General features: G+C 51.2%; 2 protein-coding genes across 4 annotated transcripts; both read right to left on the reverse strand.

The window, feature by feature from the left end:
* Positions 1–1,724: 1,724 nt before the first annotated feature.
* Sart1 (spliceosome associated factor 1, recruiter of U4/U6.U5 tri-snRNP) lies at positions 1,725–11,033 on the reverse strand. 2 transcript variants are annotated; one of them, XM_046445197.2, is made up of 20 exons: positions 10,639–11,033; positions 9,210–9,267; positions 8,665–8,720; positions 8,025–8,151; positions 7,804–7,909; positions 7,483–7,560; positions 7,272–7,371; positions 7,043–7,185; positions 6,727–6,933; positions 5,422–5,546; positions 5,207–5,343; positions 4,990–5,123; positions 3,939–4,112; positions 3,717–3,827; positions 3,436–3,523; positions 2,946–3,036; positions 2,723–2,858; positions 2,103–2,192; positions 1,889–2,010; positions 1,725–1,808 (listed from the first exon to the last, which is right to left on the reverse strand). In XM_046445197.2, the coding sequence occupies exons 1-20, from the start codon at positions 10,949–10,951 to the stop codon at positions 1,790–1,792; spliced, it is 2,415 nt and encodes an 804-aa protein (XP_046301153.1). In that variant the 5' UTR covers positions 10,952–11,033; the 3' UTR covers positions 1,725–1,789. The 2 variants fall into 2 exon arrangements, with proteins under 2 accessions (XP_046301153.1, XP_046301154.1); XM_046445198.2 differs by lacking the exons at positions 9,210–9,267; positions 10,639–11,033 and having other exon boundaries at positions 8,025–8,192; positions 8,665–8,695.
* A 1,164-nt stretch (positions 11,034–12,197) lies between these two features.
* On the reverse strand, positions 12,198–25,526 carry Tsga10ip (testis specific 10 interacting protein). 2 transcript variants are annotated; one of them, XM_058579468.1, is made up of 8 exons: positions 23,791–25,526; positions 22,264–22,400; positions 21,452–22,182; positions 21,158–21,296; positions 16,176–16,346; positions 13,176–13,275; positions 12,840–12,964; positions 12,198–12,346 (listed from the first exon to the last, which is right to left on the reverse strand). In XM_058579468.1, exons 1-8 carry the CDS (start codon positions 23,935–23,937, stop codon positions 12,220–12,222), a joined length of 1,677 nt encoding a protein of 558 aa, XP_058435451.1. In that variant the 5' UTR covers positions 23,938–25,526; the 3' UTR covers positions 12,198–12,219. The 2 variants fall into 2 exon arrangements, with proteins under 2 accessions (XP_058435451.1, XP_046300433.1); XM_046444477.1 differs by lacking the exons at positions 21,452–22,182; positions 23,791–25,526 and having other exon boundaries at positions 22,264–22,381.
* Positions 25,527–25,911: the final 385 nt, after the last annotated feature.

Raw genomic sequence — 25,911 nt, forward strand, 5'->3', positions numbered from 1 at the left:
CTCTAGCATCATTGGGCCCAGGAGCCTGAGGGTCAGGGGAAGTACTGCTGGCCTTGCCCAACCACTGAGCAGCAAAGCTGAGTCCTACCTGACCTGGGTGCACAGGCCTCTAGGGCACTTGGTAGCCCCTCCTATTGGGGCACCTGGGCTGGGCACAGCCTAGGGAGTAGGTGAGAATACATAACAAAAGAGTAAGTCCTCAGCCTGAGAGCCACAGGATGCAGAGAGGAAGCAAGCAGACTGCACCAGCTTGGAGCCCCTCAGGTGTCTTAGGGAGCCCTTCTGTTCCCTGACTTGCCATTTAATCTGCCCAGTGGCCACGGATAGAGCCAGAAAGTTCTACTATGGAGCCATCTTGGCTCTAGACCAGGCCTGGGATAAAGCAGCCTATTGGTCCATTTCCTGCAAATAAGGCACGAGCTTCAACAGCCAGCCAGACGTACCAGATTGTCGGTCCCAACACTGGAAGCACCGCATGCAGTTTTGAGAGAAAGGACTGATTCCCCGAGTCCTAGACCCAACAAGTGCACCCCGCAGGCACCTACCTTGAGGGCACAGCCAAAGGGAAAAGTAAATCAGAATGAGTTCAAACTAGAGTGAAAAAAGTGGCCTGCCTGCTTTGTGGTCTTTACAACACAGAAATCACATTGTCCAACACTAATAGTTTATTTTAAGGCAACTGGGTTTTGTCCCTTACATTCTCCCACTCCAAGATTATATTTTAAAGTTCACCATTTCCTTCAATTTATTTTTTTGGTTTCATTCTTTTATTTTAAAATCTGTGACCCATCTGGAATGTATCTGGGGGATAGGGAGCAGGACACCCACTTTCTCTGATGCCTGAGGTAGCAGCTGGGTCACTGTCCACATATGCTGGGCTCTCAAGTATCTTGTTGATGGCTCAGGCTGCCCCAAGAGCTCCCTCCCAGCAGGAGCCCTACCTCTCCTGGTGCAGCTGTGCCGGACAAGTCTTCAAGTGCCTTGGCTCAGCCGACCTGGCCCTGGACAAGGTGCAGCTGGGATGGCCCTCACCTTCACAGACTGAGGCAGCCAAGGAGGGCGGACACAGGTAGTGGCCCCTCCACCCTGTACAGAACTCAATCCCTATCCCACTGCGCTGGGCAGGCCTGGGCCACCCTGCAAACTGTCTAACTGGGGAGATTACAGGGCAGTGGCTCAAGCAGTCCTGGAGATGCCAGGGGAACCAAGTCTCTAGAACACCTTCCACGTCATATCAGGAAGTATCCACCAAGAAGGCATGAGGGCATCTCCATAGCAGGACCTGTGCCACCACAGGTGGAGAGGGCAGGGTACACACTGGTTTCCCTAGCTGGCTGGGGCCAAGGCAGGTAAAGGATCATCTTCAAGGATCCAGACTAGTTGTTCTCTGTTATCTCTGTTCAGTTAGTTGTGCCATCTGATGACTGGGTGTCAACTGGCAGAGAGGCCAGACTCTGAGTCTCACGTGTTCAGGGATCTGTCCTATCTTGCTCATGCCCAAATTCCAAGGGAATGAGTGAATGAATGAGCTCACTGAATCTGCACATGAAATCCTATGAAGCAGAGCTGTTTTGACTTACAAAAGGCAGAATTGAGGCTCAGAGAGGTTCAGCCACTTGCCTGAGTTACACAGCTGATGAGGAACAAGAGGCCCAGGCTGCCTGAGAGTACCACCTACCCCTCCTCCTGGGCATAACCCTGGACTCTGCACCACGACCAGGGAGGAAAAAATAAGGAGGGAACTTTATTTAACATTAAAGTTGGGGAGGGGCTTTGGGGGAGGCCAGCTTCACTTGGTGATGGTGTTCCTGCAGGGAGAAGAGACGTGTAAAGCTCCAGGGAAGTGGGCGCAGTCCCCCCACCCCCTCCCCATGCACCTCCCACTCACGCGTTCATGCTCTTGCCACTGCCACTGAGCACAATGTATGGGGTCTTCTGGGCCTTCTGCTTCTCTTGGAGCAAAGCCACGGTGCCCAGGGGCGTGTCACTGGAGCTCATCTTCTTCAGGAGCTGTGGGCAGGGGCCAGTTAGCACAGGGGCAGAAAGAGGCCCGGCATATCACCACCAGCACCCACAAATGCAGCACGTCCCTGGGCACCCACCGCCTCCTCATCCAGCTTCTTCATCCGTCGTTCTGTCTTCATCTTGCCCGAGCCTTTCCCATGGAAGCGGTGGGACAGCTGCCGGAAAGCCTGGGGGACACAGGGCATGGGCCAGGAGCTGCAGGGACTACAGGTGAGGCCAGGGCCACCTGTACCTGGGAGGAGCTTCCCAATAGGGTGAGAGCGTGCTGATTCACGCACTCCAGGGCTAGGCCTGGCAGCAGGGAGGGGGGGAGGGGGAGAGGGCACAGACTTCAGCATAACAGGGGACCTGGCGTGAGACCTGCCACGCGGGGCTAGGGCTGGACGCAGTGAGTGTGGGGTGGAGAGCCACGGCAGAAGCCTGGACACGCCCTCAAGGATGGTGGCCCTTGGGCTGGGGGCTTTGGCTGCAGTAGGCAGGCAAGAGGTACAGAGGTGCCTGTCTGACCCCCGTGCCAGGTGGGAGGGGATTGCTGACTCTTGACCACAAGAGCCAGAAACCTATCTCACCAGGTCACTCTACCACCTCACCAGGACCCCAGTCAGAGGCAGCAAGACAGGCCCCTCAGTGGGCTCTGGCCTTTCCCTGACCCAGTCACCATTGGCCTGGCCCTATCTGCAAAGGGGCCTGCACATACCTCCTTGGGCGTGAGTTTCCGGCCCGTCTCATCCACATACTCGATCTTAACATCAGGCTTGTAGCCGTCCTTCTCCTTGAAGTCCTGGGTGAAGCCTCGGTACTCCTCCCGCCGGCTGTACTTGTCATCGATGGCCCTGAAGCAAGATAAAGGGGCTCAGTATGAACCACTGGCCACCCACTCCGTGTTCCGGGAAGGCCTGCACCCCTGCGTGCCCACTTACATCTTGTCCTCGATGCAATACACAGCTGAGGGAAGGGACTTGTTGGGGGCCTTCACCCGGGCTACCTTCTGCACTGTGGTCTCCAGCAGCCCTGGGGACAGAGAGGCTATGAGACTCCAGACTGCCCACACCCTTGACAGGCCCAGCTCCGAGGCAGCCTGAAGCAGCCCCAGCATGTGGGTGCTAGAGAGCCTCCGCCCTGCTGAGTGTGCCCACTGCACACGCAGGCAAAGACCTTCACCCAGGAAATGGCAGAGCTGGGACCTAACCCCAGTCTCGCCTCACTCCTTCCTGAGGAGACACGGAGTCCTGACAGCACAGCAGAGGGACAGATGCTGCCACCGAATGCCCAGAACTAAAGTGATTCAAGGCCCCATATTCATGGCACTGGGGCTGAGGAAAAGGCAGCAGAGGGGGACAGAGGCATGCACTGCACCTGCCTCACCCACAGGCAGCACCCCGCCTCCCCGCCACAGCACCCAGCCCGCACCTTTGTTCTGGCAGAGCAGCAGGGCAGCAGCCAGCCCTCTGTTCACAATGGGCTCCTCATCCAGGATGGTGGTGGAGGAGGCAGAGAACTGGGGAGGACACGTGGGGCATAAGCGAGCCACACAGGCTCCTCCTACCCCCTTGCCCCCGTCACTCCCCACCAGGCAAGGACCCTGTGGACAGCCTCCCAACCCCAGCCAGCCCTTGGGCCTCAGAGCCACTCTAGGGATGAGGTGGGGGTTCTGGGGCACAAGGGACACCCCCGCCCACACCCATCCTCACGTCCTGCTGCTGCTTCTCCTCATCCAGGTTGACGGTGCTCCAGCCGATGTTCTCCTCCCCATCCGATTCCGAGCCTCCATTGGCAGAGCGCTCCTCGTCCCGTTCAAAGTCCTGGGGTGTGAAATTAGGGTCAGCCTGGGCTGCCCACTCCCTCCCCTGAGCACTAGGCCTGTGGCTGAGAGCAGAGCTGGCCAGCCAAGAAGAGGGGGCCATGGGACCCACCATGAGTTCCTCCTGCTCCTCCCGGTTGCCAGCCAGACCATAGGTGGGGATTTCCCCTAGGGTGCGGCAGAACTCGGAGGTGGCGTTGAACACGATGGCCCCCTTTCGCTCAGGATCCTCCTCCTCCTCCCAGCCTCGCTGGCGAGACTCCAACTTCTTCACAATCTCCACCACCTGGGGGAGGGAGCAGCTGTGGGCAGACCCAGAAGTTTCTGGGGTGATGCCACTGAGACCCGGGACCCTCCAATTCTCCCTGGGTACAATAAGCAAGCCATTCCCACAGCTCACATTGGACCTTCCAATTGGTCTCCACTCCAGGGTCCCTCCTGCCACCCATACCACACCTAATCAATTCCTCTTTCAAGGACTCACTTCTCCCTTGACCCTGCAGCCCCCTGCAAGAAAGTAAGCTCCTGAGAGATTCTGTCACCATGTCTACTTCTGCCTGGCCGGCCTCATGTAACTGCCCTGGAAGGCTAGGAAGGCTATGGCCTCCAGAGCTCACACAAACTGACCCTGCTGACCTCTCACCTCGGCTCTCCATCTATCTGCTCGCTCGCTCCCTACCCCAGCCTACCCAGGCCTCAGGCACTCCAGGGTCACTTCTGAAGACATCTGCTGTCCCACAGCCTCCACCCCTCTATCTCCTTGTGTTACCTAGGCCTCAGCTCAGATGCCTCTGATAGGCCCTCTCTGAGCACTGACCTCGCGCTACCTTGTTTTACTCCGCACAGCTCTCGTCACTATCAGAAACTACTGCCTGCCTCTCCGCTCACAAGGTCACCACTGTCCCCAGCACAATAACAGGGCCCTGGGACTGTCCTGCTTGCCAAGGATGCCCAGGCTTGAGAACAGAGCCCCACCCATAGCAAGTGCCCAAGAGTGGGCAAAGGAAAGCCGATGCAGGGCACCCCCACCAAGGCCAGAAACTCGCTCAGGACCCGGCTCTGCACCAAGGAGAGTCCTTGTGGGACGCAGTGCCGCCTGTGCTGACACAAATGTGGGTGCTCACGGGCACAGGCTGTCACAGTCACGCTGGCACTGGCCTCACCTTCTCCCCGCTGTCCCGCAGCTGCTGCAGCTGCCGCAGCCGACGCCCCTTCTCCAGCTGCTTCTGCAGCTCCAGCTCCGCCTCGTCCTCCTCCAGCACCTCCGGAGACCCCGAAGGCAGAGCTCCTCCGTCCTCTGGTGGGGAGATGGAGGACACCTGTTCATTTCACTTCCTTGGTCCCCAACCCATCCCCACCTGCTGCTGACCAGCCCCTCACCGTCGTCACTGATGTCCATGTTCTCCACACGGGTGTCATCTGATGGCGGGGGCTGGGGCACAGGCTCCTTCTCCTCATCCTCTGGGGCTGCCACCTCCTCCACTTCAGGCACTCGGCGCCGACCCCTGCCCCGCAGTCTGGGAGGAGGAGGCCCCTCTAGTGAGCCCTGGCCCAGGCCAGCCCAGCCTCACACCCACCTCTGCAGTCACACCCACCTGGAACCAAAGTCCCCGTCTTGAGTCTGGTCTCCAAGAGGCAGCAAGTCGTCCGCCCGCACGATCACTTCCTTCTCCTTCTTGCGGATTTTCTTCACCCTCCTCTTGGTCTTTTTAAAGGTCACCTGAGGAGACATGAGAGATGTGGAAGGCAGGCCTCCATGACCTTGATAACGGCTACCATTTTCTGTTTTTCAGTTGTACGTGGGACTACCCAGAGTGCTCTGCCTATGAGCCACACCCCCAGTTCTTTTTACCTTTTTTTTTTTTTGAGAGAGATGAAAGAGAGAGAGAATTTTTTTAATATTTATTTTCTAGTTTTCGGCGGACACAACATCTTTGTTTGTATGTGGTGCTGAGGATCGAACCCGGACCACACACATGCCAGGCGAGCGCGCTACCGCTTGAGCCACATCCCCAGCCCCACTTTTTTTTTTTTTTTTAAATATTTTTTAAATTGTTGATGGACTTTTATTTTCACTTATTTGTATGTGGTGCTGAGAATCGAACCCAGTGCCTCACGCATGCTAGGCAAGTGTACTACCACTGAGCCACAACCCCAACCCCTCTTTTTACGTTTTAACAGGATCTCACTAAGTGGCTAAGGCTGGCCTTGAACTTGACATGCTCCTGTCTTAGCCTTATGAGTTGCTGGATTACAGGTATGTGCCACCACACCCAGTTCAGTAACTACTTCTTTAGTGTTATTCTGTGCCAAGCACTGTCCCCAGTACTTCCCATATACACATGTGAAGTGGGTGCTATTAGCACTCTACTGTGAGATGAGAGAAATGAGGTCAGAGAGGGTACATACCCTGCCCAAAGTTGCCCAGCTCCTAAGTGGGAGAGCCAGGCCTGGAAGCCTTGGTAGTACGGCTCCAAGACTCTTTCCCCTTTAGCCAAGACACCAACCACACCTGTTGTTTGCCTCTGTTCACAATCCCTCTGAGCCCAAAATCCATGTGAGCCTCTAAAATTATCATCTGCAAACATTATCACTATTCATAGTAGCCTCATGAGGTGGCTGCTGTCATTGCCACTCCAGATGGGCACCTCAGGTTCAGTTAAATGACTCACCCAAGACACAAGCTGGCTGCATTGCAGAGCCGGAACACAAGCTTGGATACATCTGGCTCAACAGTCTCTGTTCGTCAACACCCAGCTCCTCCCCAGGGCAGCCATTTACAAACCACCTAGGAACCCAGCCCTGTGCCAATGCTCAACCTCCCCGAGTGCAAACTGGCAGCCCACAGCCCAAGGGGCACAAAGAATCTGCACTCCAGTAGGATGCACAGAGGCGCTCACCATCTCCTCAGGTGTCAGGTACTCTGAGGCCACACGGGGCCCCACAGAGCTCAGGGACTGAGCCTGCAGCCGCAGCTTGGCCCTGATCTCTTCCAGCTCCCGCTCCCGCAGACCATCGGCGGTGCCGCCTTGCTCCAGACGAAAGGAGTGTGGCCGCTCGCCTTCCAGCTCCTCGTCATACTTGGCCAGGACAGAGCGAGGTTTTTGCTGTAGGGCAAGAGGTACAGATTGGGACCCAGGGTGGCTCCTTACAAGCCATGAAGCCCATCTCCTCAGCAGCCCAGGCCCTGCCCCGTTCACCACCCTGCTGGCATGCCTGTGCCAGGTCATCCACACTCTCGTCCTCGGCATAGGGCAGGTAGTCAGGCTTCTTCTTACGCAGCTCTACATTCTTCTCTGCCCGCTCCTTATCGACCAGGTTCACGTTCACCAGCACATCCTCCTCTTCCTGCAGCACACCTGACAGGGCAGAGGCAGTGACCACCCACCCTTGCCCTTGGCTCAGCAGTGTCTGGGACCTCCTCCAGAACACCCAGCTCGCTCACCTTTGTCCTTGAGGGTAAGGATCACAGTCTCCCCTTCTCGGAAGGAATCAATGGCATGTTCCACAGTGAGGCCCTGCAGGTCCCGGGCACTGTACAGGTCCTAAGGAGGAAGATCCACCTGAGTCAGGAGCTGTAACTCACCCAACCCTGAGATCCCAGCACCAAGGTGGCAACACCCCCATCCTGCCCTCCCCAGCTGCTGCAGCCTTACCTGTCGCCTCTGCCCAAACTCCTCCTCCACCAGAGTGCTGACACCAAACTCTTGGTCCATCTCCTCCAGCAGTTTCGCCTATGGGACAGAGAGGGGTGGCCTGTGACCTCGGGCCATTCAGCATCACCAGCAAACACCCAGGTCTCTAACAAGAGGAAGCACAAAAAGGGAAGGCCTCGCAGGCAAGCTGCAGATAATTCATGGCCCGACCATGAGCCCCCCTCCTCTCTGAGCCATCTCACCTCTCAAGGGCCAGGCTCCAGCCTCACCTGGCAGCCCCCAGAGGCCCCTAGCAACCACCCCAGCTCCCCTGCTGCTCACCCTCTTCTCTGCCAAATCCTTCTCCTTCTGAAGCTGTCGACTCCTCTCGATCCAGGCTGCAGTATCGTCCAGCCAGGGGTCATCTTCCCCCAGTGTCTTTATCTTCCTGAGGAGGGAAGGGAGTGAGGATTGGGGGAGCTCACCACCTGCTGCCCAACCCCAACCCATGAGGCAGCAAGAATAGCAGCCTCCTCTGCCTGTCCCTGGCTGGGACCCCTCACCCCAACTTTTGATTCAGTAGGCGCTTTTCCTTGGCAGCTGCTAGCTTCTCCCGGAGCTCTTCTCGCTGTCGTATGGCCATGGGGTTGATGACATCGGCCACCACGGGCTCCTCCTTGGTGCCCGCCTCTGGAAGGGGGGCCCAGACGTGAGGCTATGCCTGCCCATGGCTGGTGGGGAGAGGAGGGAGCCACTCACCCTGCCCCCTTCCAGCTCAGAGGGCCAGAAGGAGCCAGGGAAAGGGGAAGAACCCTTCACCTCCCTGCCCCCGCTCCATCCCCATACTTCTGTGTCCCCCACAAAGAACGACAGGACCCTCTACACTTTCCAAACCTCCTCAAATCATGTCGTTCTATTTTAATTAAAAAACCAATCTCACGCAGTCCAGTCAGTTTGCAGCAACTGTGCAAGTCTCAGCCCGACTAAGAGCACCTTCCAGCCAGAGTGAGGATGCCATGGTGAACCAGAGCAAGCCACACACCAGATCCCCACTACAGCAAGGAGAGGCCTTGTGCTCTCTGGCAGATACACACACACAACCACTAAGTGTTGCTGCCTCTGCACTCTAACACCATTTTCTTCACAGACCCTTACAGATGATCGCTGTACCTCCCTTGACCCCATCCTCAGCCCTAAACTTACCTTTCTTGACGGCATTGACCTCCAAGGGTTTCAGCCCCAACTTCGCCCGGAGTTTACTAAGGACAAGAGATATAAGTGTTAGGGGCTGCCAAATAAATGGGATGTCAGGTTGGAGATGTAGACCAGTGGAAGAACACTTGACTGGTATGCATGATACTCTGGGTTCCACCCCAACACCACAAAAACAAACTAAACCCACAAGAAATGGGGCACCACATGCATTTTTGGACAAATAGGAGGTAAAAATTAGGGTGGGAATGAGTAACCCTATCCTAAACATACACCCTAACCTGGGCAGCCCTGGATAGTGGAAATGGCACTGGTCTCCCTACCAGGGAATATGGGTGCTAGTCTTGGCTTGTCCCCAACTAGTGAATATCATCCTTTTTCCTGCGTCTTAATTCCTCCCTCTATAACTCAAACGCTTAGCTAAGACAATTCATACGACCCTTCCAACTCCACCTGGCCCACTTTAGTGTGAGAATGTCATCCAATATGGCTGCCCCAGAAGAAGAAAGCAGAAGCTCAAGGGAAATAGTACTCACTTGGTCTCCTCAATGCTAAGCGATGAGGCATCTCCTGAGCTACTTTTGGAGCTGGCAGCTGAAACAACAAGAGGCATGGCAGGGGCTGAACACAGGGCCAAGAAGCCAGCATCACCGACTCCAGCTGCAGGGTCAAAGATGAGGGCCCCTCACCAGCACCTGGGCCTCCTGAACACCAGACAACAGCAGCTTCTTCCTCTCTGGGCTCCCCAACAGCTCCTCTATACAAGTTTCCGTTGACAGATCTCTCTCTCTCTTCTATGCATCCTCCTTTCCTGACCCAAGAGGTCCAAATTTCTGTACCCCTCACTTTTCCCTCTCCACTTCTGTATATTCTGTATCTTCAATCTAAACTGTCAGGAATCTAACAATCTAATCTGGACTTGCCCTCTTTGACAAAAAATCCTATCCAAATGCAAAGATCAAAATACCACCTCCTTCATGAAGCCCCATTCAATTGCTAATCAGAATTAACCATTCTGCCATGAACTCTGGCACAGTCCATCATTTCTGGGTCTGTTTCTCCCCACACAGCAGGGGCTGTCTGCAGCATGACCGTGTCCTCTATGCAATTCAAGCAGTTGAGAAACACTGGTGACTCTTCTATGTGACATGTTCAGGACACTGATAACTTAGCATGTTGGACCTCCCTTGTCCACCTCACAAACAGCAAAGAACTTCACTGAACACTATGTAGAGAAGCTGGACACCACTGGATAGAACATCCTGCCATTAGGAGCAAATCCTTTCCTGAATCCCTATCCCCATAGCCTACCTCCTCTTAAATACCCAAGTTCTCTTTCTCTCTACATGGCCCTGGATCCCAGCCTCTCCAAGGTCACCAGCCTCCTTCTTCAGTTTTGGTTTTGCTTGATCCCCTGTGGAGTCTAACATTACTAATCACTCCCTCCTAGCAAAATTCTTGGTTTAGACCACAATCAGCCCTCACTGGTGGGTTTATAGCCCTCCTGACTCCTGGGCCTCCAGTCCTGTCTTTGAACAAGTTCTCAATGCAGTGGGCTTCACAAACATGAATCTGACCCATTCCCTAACTCAAATCCTAGGCTCCCTACCGTGAGCAGAGCAGAGCAGAGCATAATGCACAGGGTCCTTCCGTATTTAGACCCCGCCCACCTTACTGCCTCAGGTCTCTACGCGATTTTCCCAACACCAGGTTTTCTCTTGCTTCGGGACACACTGATACCACTTCATCCAGTCGTTCATTTATTCCCCCAACACATTTATTTGAAAGCCTGTCATGCGAGACAACTGAGGAAAACAGAAGACGTTCGTCTTCACGGGGCTCAGTGCAGAGGATCAACCTTTAATCCCAACACCCTTTAACAAATGCAGGTGAAAAGAGCCCCGGGCGAGCTTCAAGCAGGCGCCCGGGCCCCGCCCCGCCCCCCCGCGCAAGCCCCGCCCTCACCGGCCTCGTAGCCATCATCGCGCTTCTCTCGCTTCACGCGCCGCTCTGAGGGCTCGGCCTGGCTGCGCTCCCGCCCGTGCGCGCTGCTGCGGGCCTCGGCTTCGGCCCCGCGCCGCCCGCTCCCGCGCTCGCCCCCACGTTCCCGGCTCCGCTTCCGTCGTTCACCGCCACTGCTGCCGCCACCGCCACTCCGGTGCTTGTGTTTCTTGTGCTCCCGATGCCGCGGCGGCTGCTCGGTGGTCCCCCCAGTGCCGGCCGCCGCCGTGCTCCCGGCCGCCTCTTTCTCTCCGCGGTGCTTCTTCGAAGACCCCATAGTGGTGCGTACGCCTGGAGCCGGGTAGCCGCCGAGCCCCGACGACGCAAAATGGGAACACTTCCGGGTCGCAAGGCCGCCGCTGTCCTATTGCCGGAAACCAAGAATGGCTGCTTCCGGCGTTCGCACGGGAGTCGGCCCCAAAGGCTCACGGGAAGGCCGGAATCAGGGTCCGATTACGTATTCGCGGCCACCTCGGTGCGGTGGCGGTCTGTGCGCATGCACTACTCGGCTCGGGGTTAGCCTCTCCTCCAGAAGACCGAATCGCAGAGCTGCAAGGAACTGGATCCTTTTGAAATCAGCATCCCCCGAACTGGAAGCCTTTTCCTGAGCTCCGCTCATTCCCCCAGCTGCTGCAGGCTGCTCCCTCTCACTAGTGGGCGCCCTTCTAGTGGGCTTCTTGGGGTGTTAGATGGTGCAGAATGTTTTCCTCTTTTCTGAGGCCCCAACTCGGAACTCTCATAACCAGTATTGTGAGCATCCTGCCCTCGCGTTCGGCTGGATTTTTTTTTTAACCTGCTCTAAATTGCTCAGGTGCTGTAGGAGCTTCTGTGCGCCTGTAAACCCCGTGAAATTGAATACAAAATTGGACACATTTGTGTGTACTTATATTTCTTTCTTTTTTAAAACTTGAGAAGGATTTTAATTTAAAATTACCAGGACTTAAAAGCCCGGTTCACACAACCCCCCCCCCACAGGTTGCTCCCTTTGTGGACTCCCTGTGTGACCCATCTCAGATGTTAGGATATGTTATGAGTTCCCCTTTAAAGTCCCACCCCCACCCCATGGGAGTACTCAAATACAGGAACCTTTTCAACACCCCCCCTTTTTTCGGGGGGGGGGGACGGGTACCAGGGATCCAGGGGCCCTTAACCACTGAGCCACATCCCCAGCCCTTTTTTAAAAAATATTGTATTTTGAGACAGGGTCTCACTGAGTTGCCGAGGCTGCTTTGAACTCTGCAATCCTCCTGCCTCAGCCTCCCTGGCTGCTAGGATTACAGGCATGAGCCACCATGCTCACGTTCTTTTCCCTTTTGAATTTGACTGCATGGAGAAGTCTCAGCTGTTGCTTCTTGAGATGTACCACTCAGAAGGAGAGGCAGGGCTGTGTGTGCAGGGTGGAGACGGCAAGAACAGTCAGAGCTCCTGGGGGATGTGGAGAAAGCGAGGCCTGCTGCCCCACCCATTCATCACTTACTCCCCGCCCAGAGTCTCACCCCCCCCCCCAGAAATCCCACACTGTATTTGCCATAAAGCCTTTAATTTTCATCTTGGGGACAGCACTCTGTCCAGGCTGGCGGAAAAGTGCCTATCAGGCTGGCTGCCAGTGGGTTCTGTCTTTGGGGGGCTCCGAGAAGAGGGCTCCATTCTCACCCCCATTGACCTGTGGCTCCTTAAAGACACAGATGAAGGCCATTGGGCTCCACAGCCTCCACTCCATGCCCAGGAAACCACTGACCCACTGGCTTCAAATCCTGCACCTATGCTAGCATGCTGAATGACCCTGGGCAAGTGACTCCCCCTTCTTGAGTTTAATTTTCTTTACTGCAAAGTGGGCCTCATAATCCCTGCTCTATACCAGGTTATTCTAAGGTGTAAGGGACAGTATGTATGGGATGACCAGCGTGGCACTAGCCCCTACTGGGGTTTAGTGTGCAGCTGCTCAGAAAGCTGCAGAGTCCCAGACTGATTTGGCTGCTTATTCACTCCTATGTCCTTAAGCAAGGCCCTGCCCCTCTGTCTTCATTGGAAGCAGGAACAATAACCCTGGTCCCTGCCTTCCCAAGTGACATGAGGGAAACCCTGTAGGGCTCAAAGTCTGTTCTTGGTTCCTTGTCCTACAGTAGTTCTGTAGATCCAGTCTTTGGCTATCCAGATTACCTCACCTGGGTTTCCTGGAGGTTCCCACTGTATCCCTTTTATGTGTCTCAGCCATCAGCTCCTCCTCATTCACTCCTAGTGCTGACAGCACCTGGGAGAAGCGCCGGGCCACGGTGAGCCTGGCATTGGTCTGAGGAAAGAAGGGGTTTCCTTCTCTGCATCAGGTCTGCAGAGGCCACCGTGGAGCATCGATGACTGGGGGTGGGGATGTCTCGGGTTTCCCTGGAGGCAGCAACACAGGGACCCCACCTGAGTGCCCCACTTCCACCTGGCTACCCTGCCCACTCAGCTGGCTCCACGCTCCCTGGTGGCTGTTGGCTTTGACAGGTGCTGGCCCTCACCTGCATGGCCTGCTGGAATAGGAAGGGCCGGGCCTGCACCCTGTGTTGGATGCCCTGCAACTCCGCCTGGTACTCAGCAAAGCGCTGTCGCTCTTGGCGCCTGTGGGGGAGATAGTGCTATGGGGATGAACACAACCCATCCCTGTCCACAGCCTGCTTGTCCTCACTAAGGGTTTTATAAAGGTCCCTGCTCTGACCTTTATAAAGCCATTTCATACATAATCCTGGCTCTGGACCCCTCCCAGGTCTGCCAGGGTGGGAATTACTTGCCCTACCTTACTGATGGCTCAGGAAGGTCAAGGGACTTCTCTAAGGTTGTGCAGCTGGGAAGTGAGGGACTGAGCCCTGAGCCCTAGGCCAGGCTCTAGCCAGGGCTGGCTCCTTGTCCTTGCTATCCCCAAGGGAACGGAGCCAGCATTGGCTTCCCAGCTCCCCCTCCCTGTAGTCCACCCGTCATTCCCCCTCACACAGGAGCATGCTGTGATTGCTGGCTGTGTGACTGAGGAGTCCCCTTTCTGGGCTCTGGTTACCTTCCAGGCTTGCCAGTGGTGGCTCTGCTCCTTCTAAGCAGACAGCTTAGGAAAAGGTTCAGAGAAACCAAAGAAATGTGTTGAAATGAAACATTCCTGAAAGGTCAGGGCTCCACTGGGGTAGCTGATGCCATTTACAAAAGCCCAGTTTGTACAATTGTCAGAAATTTGCTCAACCAGTTGAATGCCATTGCTTGTTGTTGAGAGCATCCTGGTGGAAGGGGACCTTCTGGCCACACCCCACATGGGACCATATGTCCTTCAGGAAAGCACCCAAGACAACCCATGGGATGTGGGGGCAGCACCTGGATAAGACAGGAGGGAGAAGTAGAAGAAACTTGAGACGAGCTGGGCTCTCTGGCAAGTGTTCTGGCTCTCTGGCAGAAAACTCTTGCCTCGCTGGGCCAGGTGCCCAAGAAGGAACCTTCCCTCATGGAGAAAAGGATGTGGACTTAGAAATACATGGCCAGGAAGAAAAGTGCCTGCAAAATGGGGCTTCACCATTCAAGAGGGAATTTACAGCAGTTTCAAGTTTGGGTGGGGGTGGGGCAGCATCACAAGCTGGCATTAAGTATCTGTCTTTTCCATGGTTGTGTGTGCGTTTTTCTTGCTGTCTACTTTTGGGTTTTTTTTGTTTTTGCTTTTGGTACTGAGGATTGAACTCCGGGCCACTGAACCACTGAACCACATCCCCAGCCCTATTTTTGTATTTAGAGACAGGGTCTCACTGAGTTGCTTAGTGCCCTGCCATTGCTGAGGCTGGCTTTGAACTCACAATTCTCCTGTCTCAGCCTCCCAAGTAGTTGGGATTACAGGCATGCACACTGCACCTGGCATTGCTTTATACTTTTAAAATACAAATTTTGCTGTTATTGTATTGGATCAGGATCTCGTTGTATTGCCCAGGCTGCTCTCAAACTCCTGGGCCCAAGCAATCTGGGAACAACTGGCTTGCACCACTGCTCTCAGCTTCTTCCTGGATACTTTATCCTATTTTTGGTAGAAGTGACAGGAAGCTCATGTCTTGGAGCCCCAAGAGAAAAAGGACTCAGTGCCAGTGGATGTCAGTTCTGTGTGTTATATTGGTTTTTTTTTTGTCATTATTTTTGTGCTGCTGGGGATTAAGCACAGGGCCTATACATGCTAGGCAAATGCTCTGCTACTAAGTGACAGCCCAGCCCTCTGTCTGTTATCTTGGAATGATGGGAAGATATATCTCCCTGCCATCAGGCTACCTCTTCTGTGCCTGCCCCTGCTGGGCAGGGTAGAGTCTCAGATTTAGCTCAGACAGCAAATTTCCCAGGCTGTAAGACTGGAAGATAGCCAGGGAAAGATCTGTGTATGCCTTCATCTCCCAGATGAGAAAGAAAGGCACGTACTGCTTGGAGCTGAATCTCACACTTCCCATTGCTCAAAAAACAAATGATTAACTGGAGGCTTGGCAATCTTTGGCCAAGGATCCCCTAAAACACTTGACCTCTCACAGCCCATTTCCTCATCTGTAAACTGCAGGGACAAGACCAAAACTCAGAGAATAGCTGATCAGAGCCCCACCAAGGCCTCAGTGGCCCTCATCCCTCTCCCTGCCACTCACCGAGGTCAAGAGAAGAGGAGGGGTGGAAAGGGCCTCCCTGGAACCAGCTGCAGCCTGCAGGGTCAGATTATTAACGCTCTCTGTTTCGTAAGATTGGGCTCTTGGACGACCATCTGGTGCCCTTCCCTGAAGATTGGGCACTGGGCAGTGTAGCAAGGACTGTATTGAACGGCTGCTGGAGCCAAAACTCCAGCTCTGCTGCTCATTCAAGAGTGGGTGGATCATTTAAGCTCTCTGGGTTTCAGTTTTCCTCATCTGTAGGATTATGTGGGTAGTGACGCTCTTTATTTCATGGGTCTGACTCATAAATTTGCTTTGAAATTTTAGAAAAATGGAAGAGGATAAAAATGCACCTGACCATGCACAGCAGTTGTCTCTAGAATAGGACCAAGTTCTACATTAATTATTTTTGTGATTTCACATCTTTATAATAAGCATATCTGGGCTGGGGATGTGGCTCAAGCGGTAGCACGCTCGCCTGGCATGCGTGCGGCCCGGGTTCGATCCTCAGCACCACATACCAACAAAGATGTTGTGTCCGCCAAAAACTAAAAAAAATATATATATATATATATAAAAAATTCTCTCTCTCTCTAAAAAAAAATGTATTAAATTTGGTCATACTTAAAAAATATAATAATAAGCATATCTGTCATTGGAAATTGGAAGAACAAAATTGGGAAATGTGATAAATGCATGCAGAACTTTTGATCTTGAGCATTGGACAGTCCCCAGCACCACAGCCCCCCCTTAAAAAAAAGCCATCTGTAAAATGCTGCCAAGTGGTCTGGCCAGCTGCCTTGGGGTCCTGCAGCCTGACATCCAGCAAACTTCTCTGCCTTACCCCAATAGACTTTTGGCATGCCAGGCTCCTACCTCAGTTCCTCCACCTTGCGCTGGGTGGCACTGGGCCCCCGGCCCCCTGGGGGTGCATAGGATGCTAGGCAGCGGGCCACCTGCTGCTGAACCCGATGTTCCCGAGTCCTGCGCAGCTCAGCCTGCTGCTGCTGCTCCCGCTGCTGCCGCTCCCAACTCTGCAGCAGGCTTCTGTGTGGGGAGAGGGAAGAGGGAGGCGGGAAGAAGTCAAAGGGACCAGGAACCTCAGGGAAAGCTAGGGGTGGTAGGTGAGTATGGAAGCATAGCTCATACCAGCTTTGAGGACCTGGGCAGAAGGACTTTGGGGCCCAGTGAGCCAAGGGCCTGGGAAACAGGTTTGTCATGAATGTCAGACCCGAGGGAGGCTGCATCTGGCCATTTGGCCATGGGCCCCCCTTAGGCCTTTCCTTGCTCTCCAGCAGTGAGCCCAACTCTGATCTGTGCGCAGACCTCCCCAGCCACTCATGCAAAGCCTGAGGCCCTCCATCATTGCTCACCTCCCCTTGAAGGCAGGGGACAATGTTGCTTTTCTCTCTGACTCCTTATCCTGTAGGAGTTACCAGAAAAGTTCTGAGGCACATTTGGTTGGATGGGCAACAGACAGAAAGATGAATGAATGGATGGGAAAGGAACAAAATGCTGAAAGGATTACTGAATAGAAAAACAGACAGATGAAAGATGTGGATTCTTGTATAATAGCAGCACACTACCCAAAGCAATTAGAATAAATGGAATCTCTATCAAAATTCCAATGACCTGCCAGGCACAGTGGTGCACACCTGAAATCCCAGCCACTTGGGAGGCTGAGGCAGGAGGATCACAAGTTCGAGGCCAGCCTAGGCAACTAAGTGAGGCTCTAAACAACTTAGCAAGACCCTTTCTCAAAATAAAAAAAAGGGCTGAGGATGTAGCTCAGTGGTAAAGCACACTGGGTTCAATTCCTAGTACCCCCTCCCCACTCCAAAAAATTCTAAGGCTATTCTTCACAGAAAGAAAAACAAAACAATCCTTCCAGGTACTGTGGTTTGTGCCTGTAATCCCAGGTACTCAGAAGCCTGAAGCAGAAGGATAGCAAGTTCAAGACCATGCTGGGCAACTTAGTGAGACCTTCTGTCAAAATTTAAAAATAAAAGGAAAAGGGTTGGTGATGTAGCTCGGTGGTAGGGCACCCCTGGGCTCAATTCCTAGTTAAAAAGAGAGAGAAACAATTCAAAAATGAAAATTCATATGGAATCACAAAAGACCCTAGAAAGCCAGCACAATCATAAGGGGGAAGAAAAAGAAACAAAAAACTAAAGGCATTATACTGCCTGGTTTAAAAATATACCACACAAACTATAGAGATTAAAACAGCATGGTGCTAGAATAAAACAGTTATATAGGCAAATGGAACAGAATACAGAGCCTAGAAATAAATCCATGCACTTATAGTCAATTGATTTTGATAAAGATGCCAAGAACACACAATAGGGAAAGACAATCTTTTCAATAATGATCTTTATCAATCAGGCTCGGAAAACCAAATATCCACATACAGAAGAATTAGATTCCTTTATCTCACACCACATACATAAGTCAATTTAAAATGGATTAAACATTGAACATAGACCTGACACTGTAAAACTACTAGAAGAAAACATGGGGAAAGCCGCATCATATTGGTCTGGGCAATGGTTTTTTTGGATAGGACCTCTCATGGACAGGCAATAAAAGTAAAAATAGGTACTTGAGATTGCATCAAGCTAAAACATTCTGCACAACCAAGGAAAAAATCAAGGAGACAACCTACAGAATGGGAGAAAACAGTGACAAACCATATGTTATGGTTTGGATCTCAAATGTCCTCAAAAAGCTCATGTGTTGAAAGTATGGTCCCCAGTGCAGCCAGGTTCAGAGGTGGGCTTTTAGAAAATGATTGGATCATGAGGGCTGTGACTGTATCAGTGGATTAATCCATTTGATGGACTAATACTTTGATTGGACCACTGGGTGCTAACTCCAGGCAGTAGAAGGTAGGTGGAAGTAGGTGAGTGAGGGCATGGCCTTGAAGACTCTTTCTATTCCCAGCCCCTTCTTCCTCCCGCCTTCTGTCTCTTAAACTGCCTACCCCCTCCCTTCCTGGCTGCCATGAACTGACAGCTTTCCTCCACCACACCCTTCCACCTTGATGTTCCTGCCTAACAGCTGGCCAACCATGGACTGAAGCCTCTGAAATCATGAGCCAGAATAAATCTTCCTTCCTTTACATTGTTGGTGTCAGGTATTTTGGTCACAGCAGTGAAAAACCAACACAATTTACATCTGGTAAGAGGTTAATATCCAAAATATACGAGGAAGTCAATAGCAAGAAAGCAACCCAATTAAATAACGAGCAAAGGACCTGAATAGACATTTCCCAAAAGAATACAAACAAATGGCCAACAGGTATATGAAAAACTGTTCAGCCAGGAGCAGCAGTGTTACTCAGGAGGCTGAAGCAAGAGTATCGAAAGTTCAAGGTCAGCCTCAGAAACTTAGTGAAATCTTGTCTCAAAATAAAAAATTGAAAAGGACTGAGGATGTTGCTCCATGGTGGAGCACCCCTGGGTTCAATTCCCAGTACCCTCCCTACCCAAAAAGAAAGAAAGAAAAAAAAATGTTCAATATCACTATTAGATAAATGTGGATTAAAAATCACAATGAATCTGGACGTGGTGGAGCAAGCCTGTGATATCAGCTGTGCAGGAGGCTAAGGTAAAGCCAGCCTCAGCAATTTAGTGAGGCCCTAAGCAAATCAATGAGACCCTGTCTCTAAATAAAATACCACAAAGGGCTGTGAATGTGGCTCAGTGTTTAAGTGCCCCTGGGTTCAGTCCCTGGTACCAAAACAAACAAACAAACAAACAAACAAAAAAGGAACTAGCTGGGCCTGTAATCCAAGCATATCAATATGCTGAGGCAGGAGGATTGCAAGTTCAAAGTCAGTCTCAGTAATTTAGGAGGGCCCTAAGCAACTCAGTGAAAACCTGTCTCAAAATAAAAAACAAAAATGGGTTGGGAATGTGACTCAATGGTTAAGCACACCCCTCCAAAAAAGGAAACAAAATCAGTATTTTTAAAATATTTTTTCCTAGCTGTCAGTGAACTTTTATTTATTTATGGGTGGTGCTGAAAATCCAATCCAATGCCTCACACAAGGCAAGCACTCTACCACTGAGCCACATCCCCAGCCCTATTTTGTTTTTTATTTAGAGACAGTCTCATAGAGTTGCTTAGTGCCTCTTCATTGCTGAAGCTGGCTTTGAACTCATGATCCTCCTGCCTCAGCCTCTCAAGCCTCTGGAATTACAGGCGTGCCTGGCTCCAAAATCAGTATTTTGACAAGACATTTGCATTCCCAAGTTTACTGAAACATTATGCACTATAGCCAAGATATAGAATCAACCTAAGTGTCCATCAATGGATGAATGATAAAGAAAAGGTGGTATATACACATAATGGAATTCTATTCAGCTTATAAAAACGGTGGAAACTTTATTTGGAATAACGTGGTGGAACCTGGAAGACATTATTTTAAATGAAAGAAGCCAGGTTTAGAAAAACAAATACTGCATGATCTCATGCAGGTGGAATCTAAAACAAAACAAACCAAAAACTGTTCTCCTAGAGTAAGATAGTGATTACCAGTGTCTCAGAGCAGGGGAGGACTGGGGAGGTGTTGGCAAAGGGTATAAAATTTTAGTTAGGGGAAATAAGTCCAAGAGATCTACAATGTGATTGTATGCTTGAAAATCACTAAAAAGAGTAAATTTTAAGTGTTTAAAAAAATAGTGAGATAATGCATAGGGGATCAGCTTGATTTAGCCATGCCACAGTGTATACCTAATTCAAAAACATATATACAATGTTAAATTGTCAACTGAGTACATTAAAAAAAAGGATTGAGAGTGTTATAATAAAAAATGCTGAATGAGGGCTGGGGTTGTGGCTCAGTGGTAGAGCGTTTGCCTAGCATGTGGGAGGCACTGGGTTTGATTCTCAGCATTACATAGAAAAATAAATAAATAAAAGTCATTATGAAAAAAAAATGCTGAATGAATTTTCCCTGACTTCTCATGCCACTTCTGACCAGTCACCAAGCCCATTGAGGTAGTCTTTAAATATCTCTTAAGCGCATCCCCTTTTCTCCATCCACCTAGCCGCCTGGTTCAGGTAATCAACTCTTACCTAGTCACTGCCAACAGCCCTCTCATAGCCTCCAGTTTCTCCCCTCTGTTCCCATGGCCTCTTGTTCAAGCCCAAGTGTAGAACCATCTGCCTGAACTGTTGTACTTGCCCATCTCTCTCCTTTCCCAGACCTTGAGCTTCTCAGGATTGAGCCAAGTATTTTTATCTTTATATCCCGAGGATTCATGAGCAGACACTCGACCTATGTTACATTAATCAGTTAGCTAATAGGTTAATGAATGGATACAAGGAAAGATGGGAAATGAGTGGAAATGGGTTGTATCAATAGGCAGTTGGAAGACACAATCTGGTGAATGAAAGCTGGGAATAGATGCTATCAGGAGATATAGTCAGCGACTCGGAGGCTGAAGCAGGAGGATCAAGAGTTCAAAGCCAGCCTCAGGAACGGTGAGGAGCTATGCAACTCTGTGACACCTTGTCTCTAAATAAAATACTCAGTGGATGAGTGCCCGAGTTCAACAATCCTAGGTACCAAAAATAAAGATGGATGGGGACTGAGGTGTGCTTAGTGGCAGAGTGTTTGCCTAGCAGGCACAAGGCCCTGGATTCAATCCCTGGTGTCACCGAAAAAAAAGGGAGAAAGGAAAAAAATGGATGAATGGGTGGATGGGTGGATGTAGGATGACTGGTGGGGCAGGAAGACGGAACCATGAATGGACGAAGGAATGGATGAGCGTGCAGTGACGGCCTGCTGGAGAACTGGCCCCTTCCCCAACCCTTGCCTTGGTTCCCACCCTCTGGGCTCTCCCCCTTACCTGGTGGCCTCATGTCGTTTGTGGAAGGTGCGATTAGGGAAGCTGGCAAACAGGAACTTTTCCTTTTCTCCCAAGTCATGGGCTTTCTCACTCCGGATGGAGGCAGCCCGGAAGGCCTTCCAGGACTGCTTTTGGGGGCCTATTAGCAGTGGAACCAAGTCAGGGAAACCCCGGCTCCTGGCCCACTGGGCAGTCCCCCCGCCATCCCCCAGAGCACAGCACAGCCCGGTCTGAACTCTGCCCCTTCCCCCCAGGGCGGCTTCCAGGGAACCCAGGCCTGGCAGGCGCACTCACCACAGTTCAATTCTTGCTGTAACTGCCCGTGCAGCTTCTCTAGGTCCCAGGGCCCCTGCACCTCTTTGGCCTTTGACATCCCCCTCTGTGACCCTCTGAAGCTGTTGAAGCTGGAGCTGCTTCCCTGGCTCTGGCCCCGCAGCTCCCCTTCTTCCAAAGCCTCCTTTCCAGAATTCTGACCTTTTTTCTGAGAGCTGCCCTTCCTCCTGTGGGGGGCGCTGTGATCCCACTGCTCAGCCTCCTCGGTTGCCTCTGAGAACCGCTCCTCCTCCAAGATCAAGCCCCTCCTGGGGATCTGGAGCAGTTCCCCAGGGCTCAGACCCCTCTCCACCTCCTCCACACCTAGGCCCTCCCGCTCTGCAGCCTCCTCGGACTCTGTTTCTGATCCTGACCTCTTCCCAGGCAGCCAGAAGCCACACTTGCTAGATAGCTCCAGCCCTTGGTTCTCCCCTTTGCTGGGAGGGAGGAGGATGCCACCCCAGGCCCCCAGCTGCTGTCTCTGTTCCAGATTTTGCATCTCCGTCTTTTGGCAGAAATCAAGGGATTCTGGGAAGTTGAGCATGGATTTGCGCCTGGACTTGTGCTGGAGGATTGCTAGGGGCGAGGGCAGGACTTGGTGGCCAGGGGCCTCAGGGGAACTTGTCTGAAGCAGAGCCTGACCATCCATGATGAAGTTCTCCCAGGCCCACTGGAAGGGGAAGGAGGGTTTCCGGAGAGGAGCCGGGAAGAGACTGAAGAGGGAGAGGACAGGGGTCAGCATCAGGATCCTCCTGGCCCCCTGCATCCCTCCCACCCCATGCCCAACTGCTTACTCCTCAGCCTCAGCGGAGGCTTGTCCTTTCTTGTTCCGCCCCTGGGTTCCGCAGTCCTTCTTTGACCTCTGCCCTGCGCTCTGAGACCTCTGTGGCCGGCCTTGCCTGGGCACATCATCATCATTCCCCAGGCTCCCCTGGGCAAGGACCAGAGAGGGGGCCAGCTCTGAGCAGCCTGTTGGACCACTCTGCGCCTCCCAAGGGCCTCCTGTGAACACTGGCTGGCCCTCATTACCTCTCACACTGATCCCCACCCACCACCATTCTCCGTATTAAAACTACAGCCTGAATAAGCAGATTTCCTGTGCTCAGTACTTGGAGGCAACAACACAGTCAACCTTCCCAAGGGCTATCACCCCATCATGCATATGCAAAAACAGGATCAGAGAAGCTCAGAGAGGTCTAAGAGCTGAGGTCACACAGCCTTTGTAATTTGTAGAGGGAGGACCAGCACACGTGGAGTCTATTGCCAGAATCCAGATTTGTTTGTCACCCTCTGCTGCCAAGAAGGAGTTTGAAGATTCCCAACAAAGAGATGATAAATGTTTAAGGAGATAGAAAGGCTGATTACCCTGATTTGCTCATTACATAATGTCTACATCTATCCAGTTTCATATTGTTCCCCATAAATATGTGCAATTATTATGTGTCAGTTAAAATTTTGAAAATTTAAAAATAAATAAATAAATTTTTAAGCTGGGTGCAGTGGCACACGCCTGTAATCCCAGCAGATCGGGAGGATGAGGCAGGAGTAGCTCAAGTTCAAAGCCAGCCTCAGCAAAAAGCGAGGCGCTAAGCATCTCAGTGAGCCCCTGTCTCTAAATAAAATACAAAATAGGTCTGGGAATGGGGCTCAGTGGTCAAATGCCCTTGAGTTCAATCCCCAGTATAAAAAAAAAAAAAAAAAAAAGGGTGGGGTATAGCTCAGTTGGTAGAGTGCTTGCCTGGCAATAGACATAAGGCCCTGGGTTCAATCCCTGACACACACACACACACACAAAAAAGGGGGAAAGAAATCTCAGTACCCCTCCCCTCCTCACACAAAAAAAGCCAGCCTCAGCAACTTTAGGAGGTTCTAAGCAACTTAATGAGATCCTGTCTTTACATAAAATATTAAAAGGGCGGGGATGTGGCTCAGTGGTTAAGCACCCCTGGGCTCAATCCCCGGTACCAAAAAAAGTAATAATAATAATATTTAAAAGAGAATCAATTAACCAAGAAAAAAAATAAAGAATTAAAACAAATAATGAAGAACAGTTCTTCTGAATGTTCCACAGGGCCTTGGACTTTCTACAGCCAAGATGGAAGGAATTAATTTTCTTTTCCAAAACCTGCTCCCCCAGCAGTGATCCCTAAATTGCTCCCTCATTCTTCATCCTCACCTCATATCCTTTAGGCTTCCCCACAGTCCCTGTCCCAGAGGTCACCCAGACCTCAGCTCCAGGCTCTTGGGTTCTCAGAGCCTCCCCCGGCCCTGGCCTGCTCTAGGCTGCTGGCAGTCTCCCGCACTGGGCCCGCTTCCCTCACCTGCTCTGCCGGGGAAAAGCCGGACAGAAGCTGGAGTAGGCCTGTGGCTGTCTCTGGAGTCTGAGGGCCCAGGTCCTGAGCTGGTCTTTCAGAGTTGGCCCTGACCAACTGTTGATGGGTGTTTAGCATGTTGGTGTCCGGCTTCATTCCCCACTCCCACCCGCCAGCCCTGGAACTGTCCTCCAGGCCATCTCTATGGCCATCTCTATGGCAACCAGTTCTTGGTCAGTTTCAAGGGCTTTGTCAAAAAGCACAGCCAGGTGGGGTCAGTATGTATGTGAGGCCTACTTCTTTCCACGGGGAGAGTTCAGCAGGGTCCAGGGAACCATCGGGGCTGTGACCACTTCTTCACCCTACAAAACTGGGTGATGAGCCCAGGTCATATGTGCGTTTTGGGGACTAAATGAAATCACAAAGGTGACGCACTAGGTAAATGTGGGTGATTATGACTACTGACTGACAGACATGGAGGCAGCAGAACGTCCTGGCTGAAGGTGTGGGGAAGTAGTTGTTCTTCTTTCCCTATCAGTACACACAAGCCACCCCAGCTGTCACCATCTTCATGGTGTTTCATACTACAAGCAGCATAATGTACTTGACCCATCTTCTCTTGTCAAACTTGGGCATAGCCCCCACTTGCTTCCCTCCTAGAGAGGGCAGCTGGGGATGTCCTTGCGAATGTGCCTTTGCACACCTGAGTATTTCTGCAAGATAAGTGCCTTAAGCAGTTTACATTTTGACAGTGCTAATTACTGCCTTCAATACTTAAATCAACGTAGATTTCCATCAGCCAGCAAAGTATCTGAATCTTTCTATTATAATCTTTCAAATTCCTGAAAATACATGAAAAATATTTTTCTTGTTGCTATAATGCGTATTCCCTGCATTGTTTACGAGACTCAGGTATTTCTTCTCGATAGGCCATTGGTGCTTTCTGTACGAGTTGCCTGTTCATGTCCTTTGCACACATCTCCTTTTCTTTTAGTCCTCAGGAGCAGAGAGCAGAGTTCATTATCTTTCTTGTCTCACATGGTATGACAAGCATCAGTGGATGCAAGGCCACCTTCTTGTTTTGGTTTAGTATTTTTCTTCTGTATCTTTTATCCCCATTCCCATCCCAGTTACAGATGAATGGGTCCTTTGAAGTATCTAATGTCATTTTTTGTGTATTCATTTTTTTTTTTTATAAAAACTAAATGTTAAAATTTATTCCATCATTATGATTATAGACGTTACAGGGCAGGGTGGGCAAACAAGGCAAATGAAGCAAGCACTTTTCCCCTCTATTTAACCAGATTCACCATTTTGATGTTTTTATGATATGCAGCATGACTTAATTCATTAACTTGGGTGGATAACTGGCAATAACAAATTTTTGTAGTTTGGGTTCTTTTGCCATAGCAACTCCAAGTAATGTAATTCCAGAACTATGCTGTGAGCTCTGAAATGGTGTTCATTTTAACATCTTGAAGCTTTCATGTCTTAATTGAACACCTCTTATTAAGGCAGGGAACTGTCTGATAAAAAATATCTTCCTCTTTGCTAACCCAGGCCACCAGCAATCTTTAACTGTTAGTTACTATATAAAAATAAACTGGATGAAACTGTTGTGCCTGGATTCCTTTTTAAAGCATTAGCTCCCTGAGAGAAGAAAGAGGTCCTAACCAATTGCTTTCGTGAACAATGACCCCAGTACAATGTACTTAATGTCCTCTGCAGCAAAACCAAGAAGTCAGGCAACCCTGATCATCTTGACTAGTTTATCAATAATTTATATACAAGATATATTTATTTATTTATTTTTATTTTTTAGAGAGAGAGAGAGAGAGAGAGAATTTTTTAATATTTATTTTTTAGTTTTCGGCGGACACAACATCTTTGTTTGTATGTGGTGCTGGGGATCGAACCCGGGCCGCACGCATGCCAGGCGAGTGCGCTACCGCTTGAGCCACATCCCCAGCCCCCAAGATATATTTAAAGCTGAATCCAGACCATGTATTGCAACCATAATCCCAAGAAACTATTCAGTTTTAGCCCACTGAGTTCTGGAAGATGCCAGAACAAGTGAGAAATCATCTCAAAGCAGAGTGGTGGTTCATCATCTTTTACAAGTGAAAGGAA

This window comes from Marmota monax, unplaced genomic scaffold (assembly GCF_021218885.2).
Source record: "Marmota monax isolate L192 unplaced genomic scaffold, Marmota_monax_Labrador192_F-V1.1 WCK01_AAM20220418_F8-fsc00038, whole genome shotgun sequence".
NCBI lineage: Eukaryota > Metazoa > Chordata > Mammalia > Rodentia > Sciuridae > Marmota > Marmota monax.

Excerpts from the sequence above, each read along its gene's own strand:
- Tsga10ip (XM_058579468.1), bottom strand. The coding sequence starts at position 23,937 with ATGAAGCCGGACACCAACATGCTAAACACCCATCAACAGTTGGTCAGG. Across the intron at positions 13,276-16,175 it reads CGCAAGGTGGAGGAACTGAG|GCGCCAAGAGCGACAGCGCT; the intron begins GTAGGAGCCTGG and ends TCTCCCCCACAG. Across the intron at positions 12,965-13,175 it reads TATTCCAGCAGGCCATGCAG|ACCAATGCCAGGCTCACCGT; the intron begins GTGAGGGCCAGC and ends TTCTTTCCTCAG.
- Sart1 (XM_046445197.2), bottom strand. The coding sequence starts at position 10,951 with ATGGGGTCTTCGAAGAAGCACCGCGGAGAGAAAGAGGCGGCCGGGAGC. Across the intron at positions 8,721-9,209 it reads CTTAGCATTGAGGAGACCAA|TAAACTCCGGGCGAAGTTGG; the intron begins GTGAGTACTATT and ends TCTTGTCCTTAG. Across the intron at positions 7,372-7,482 it reads AGTTTGGGCAGAGGCGACAG|GACCTGTACAGTGCCCGGGA; the intron begins GTAAGGCTGCAG and ends CTTCCTCCTTAG.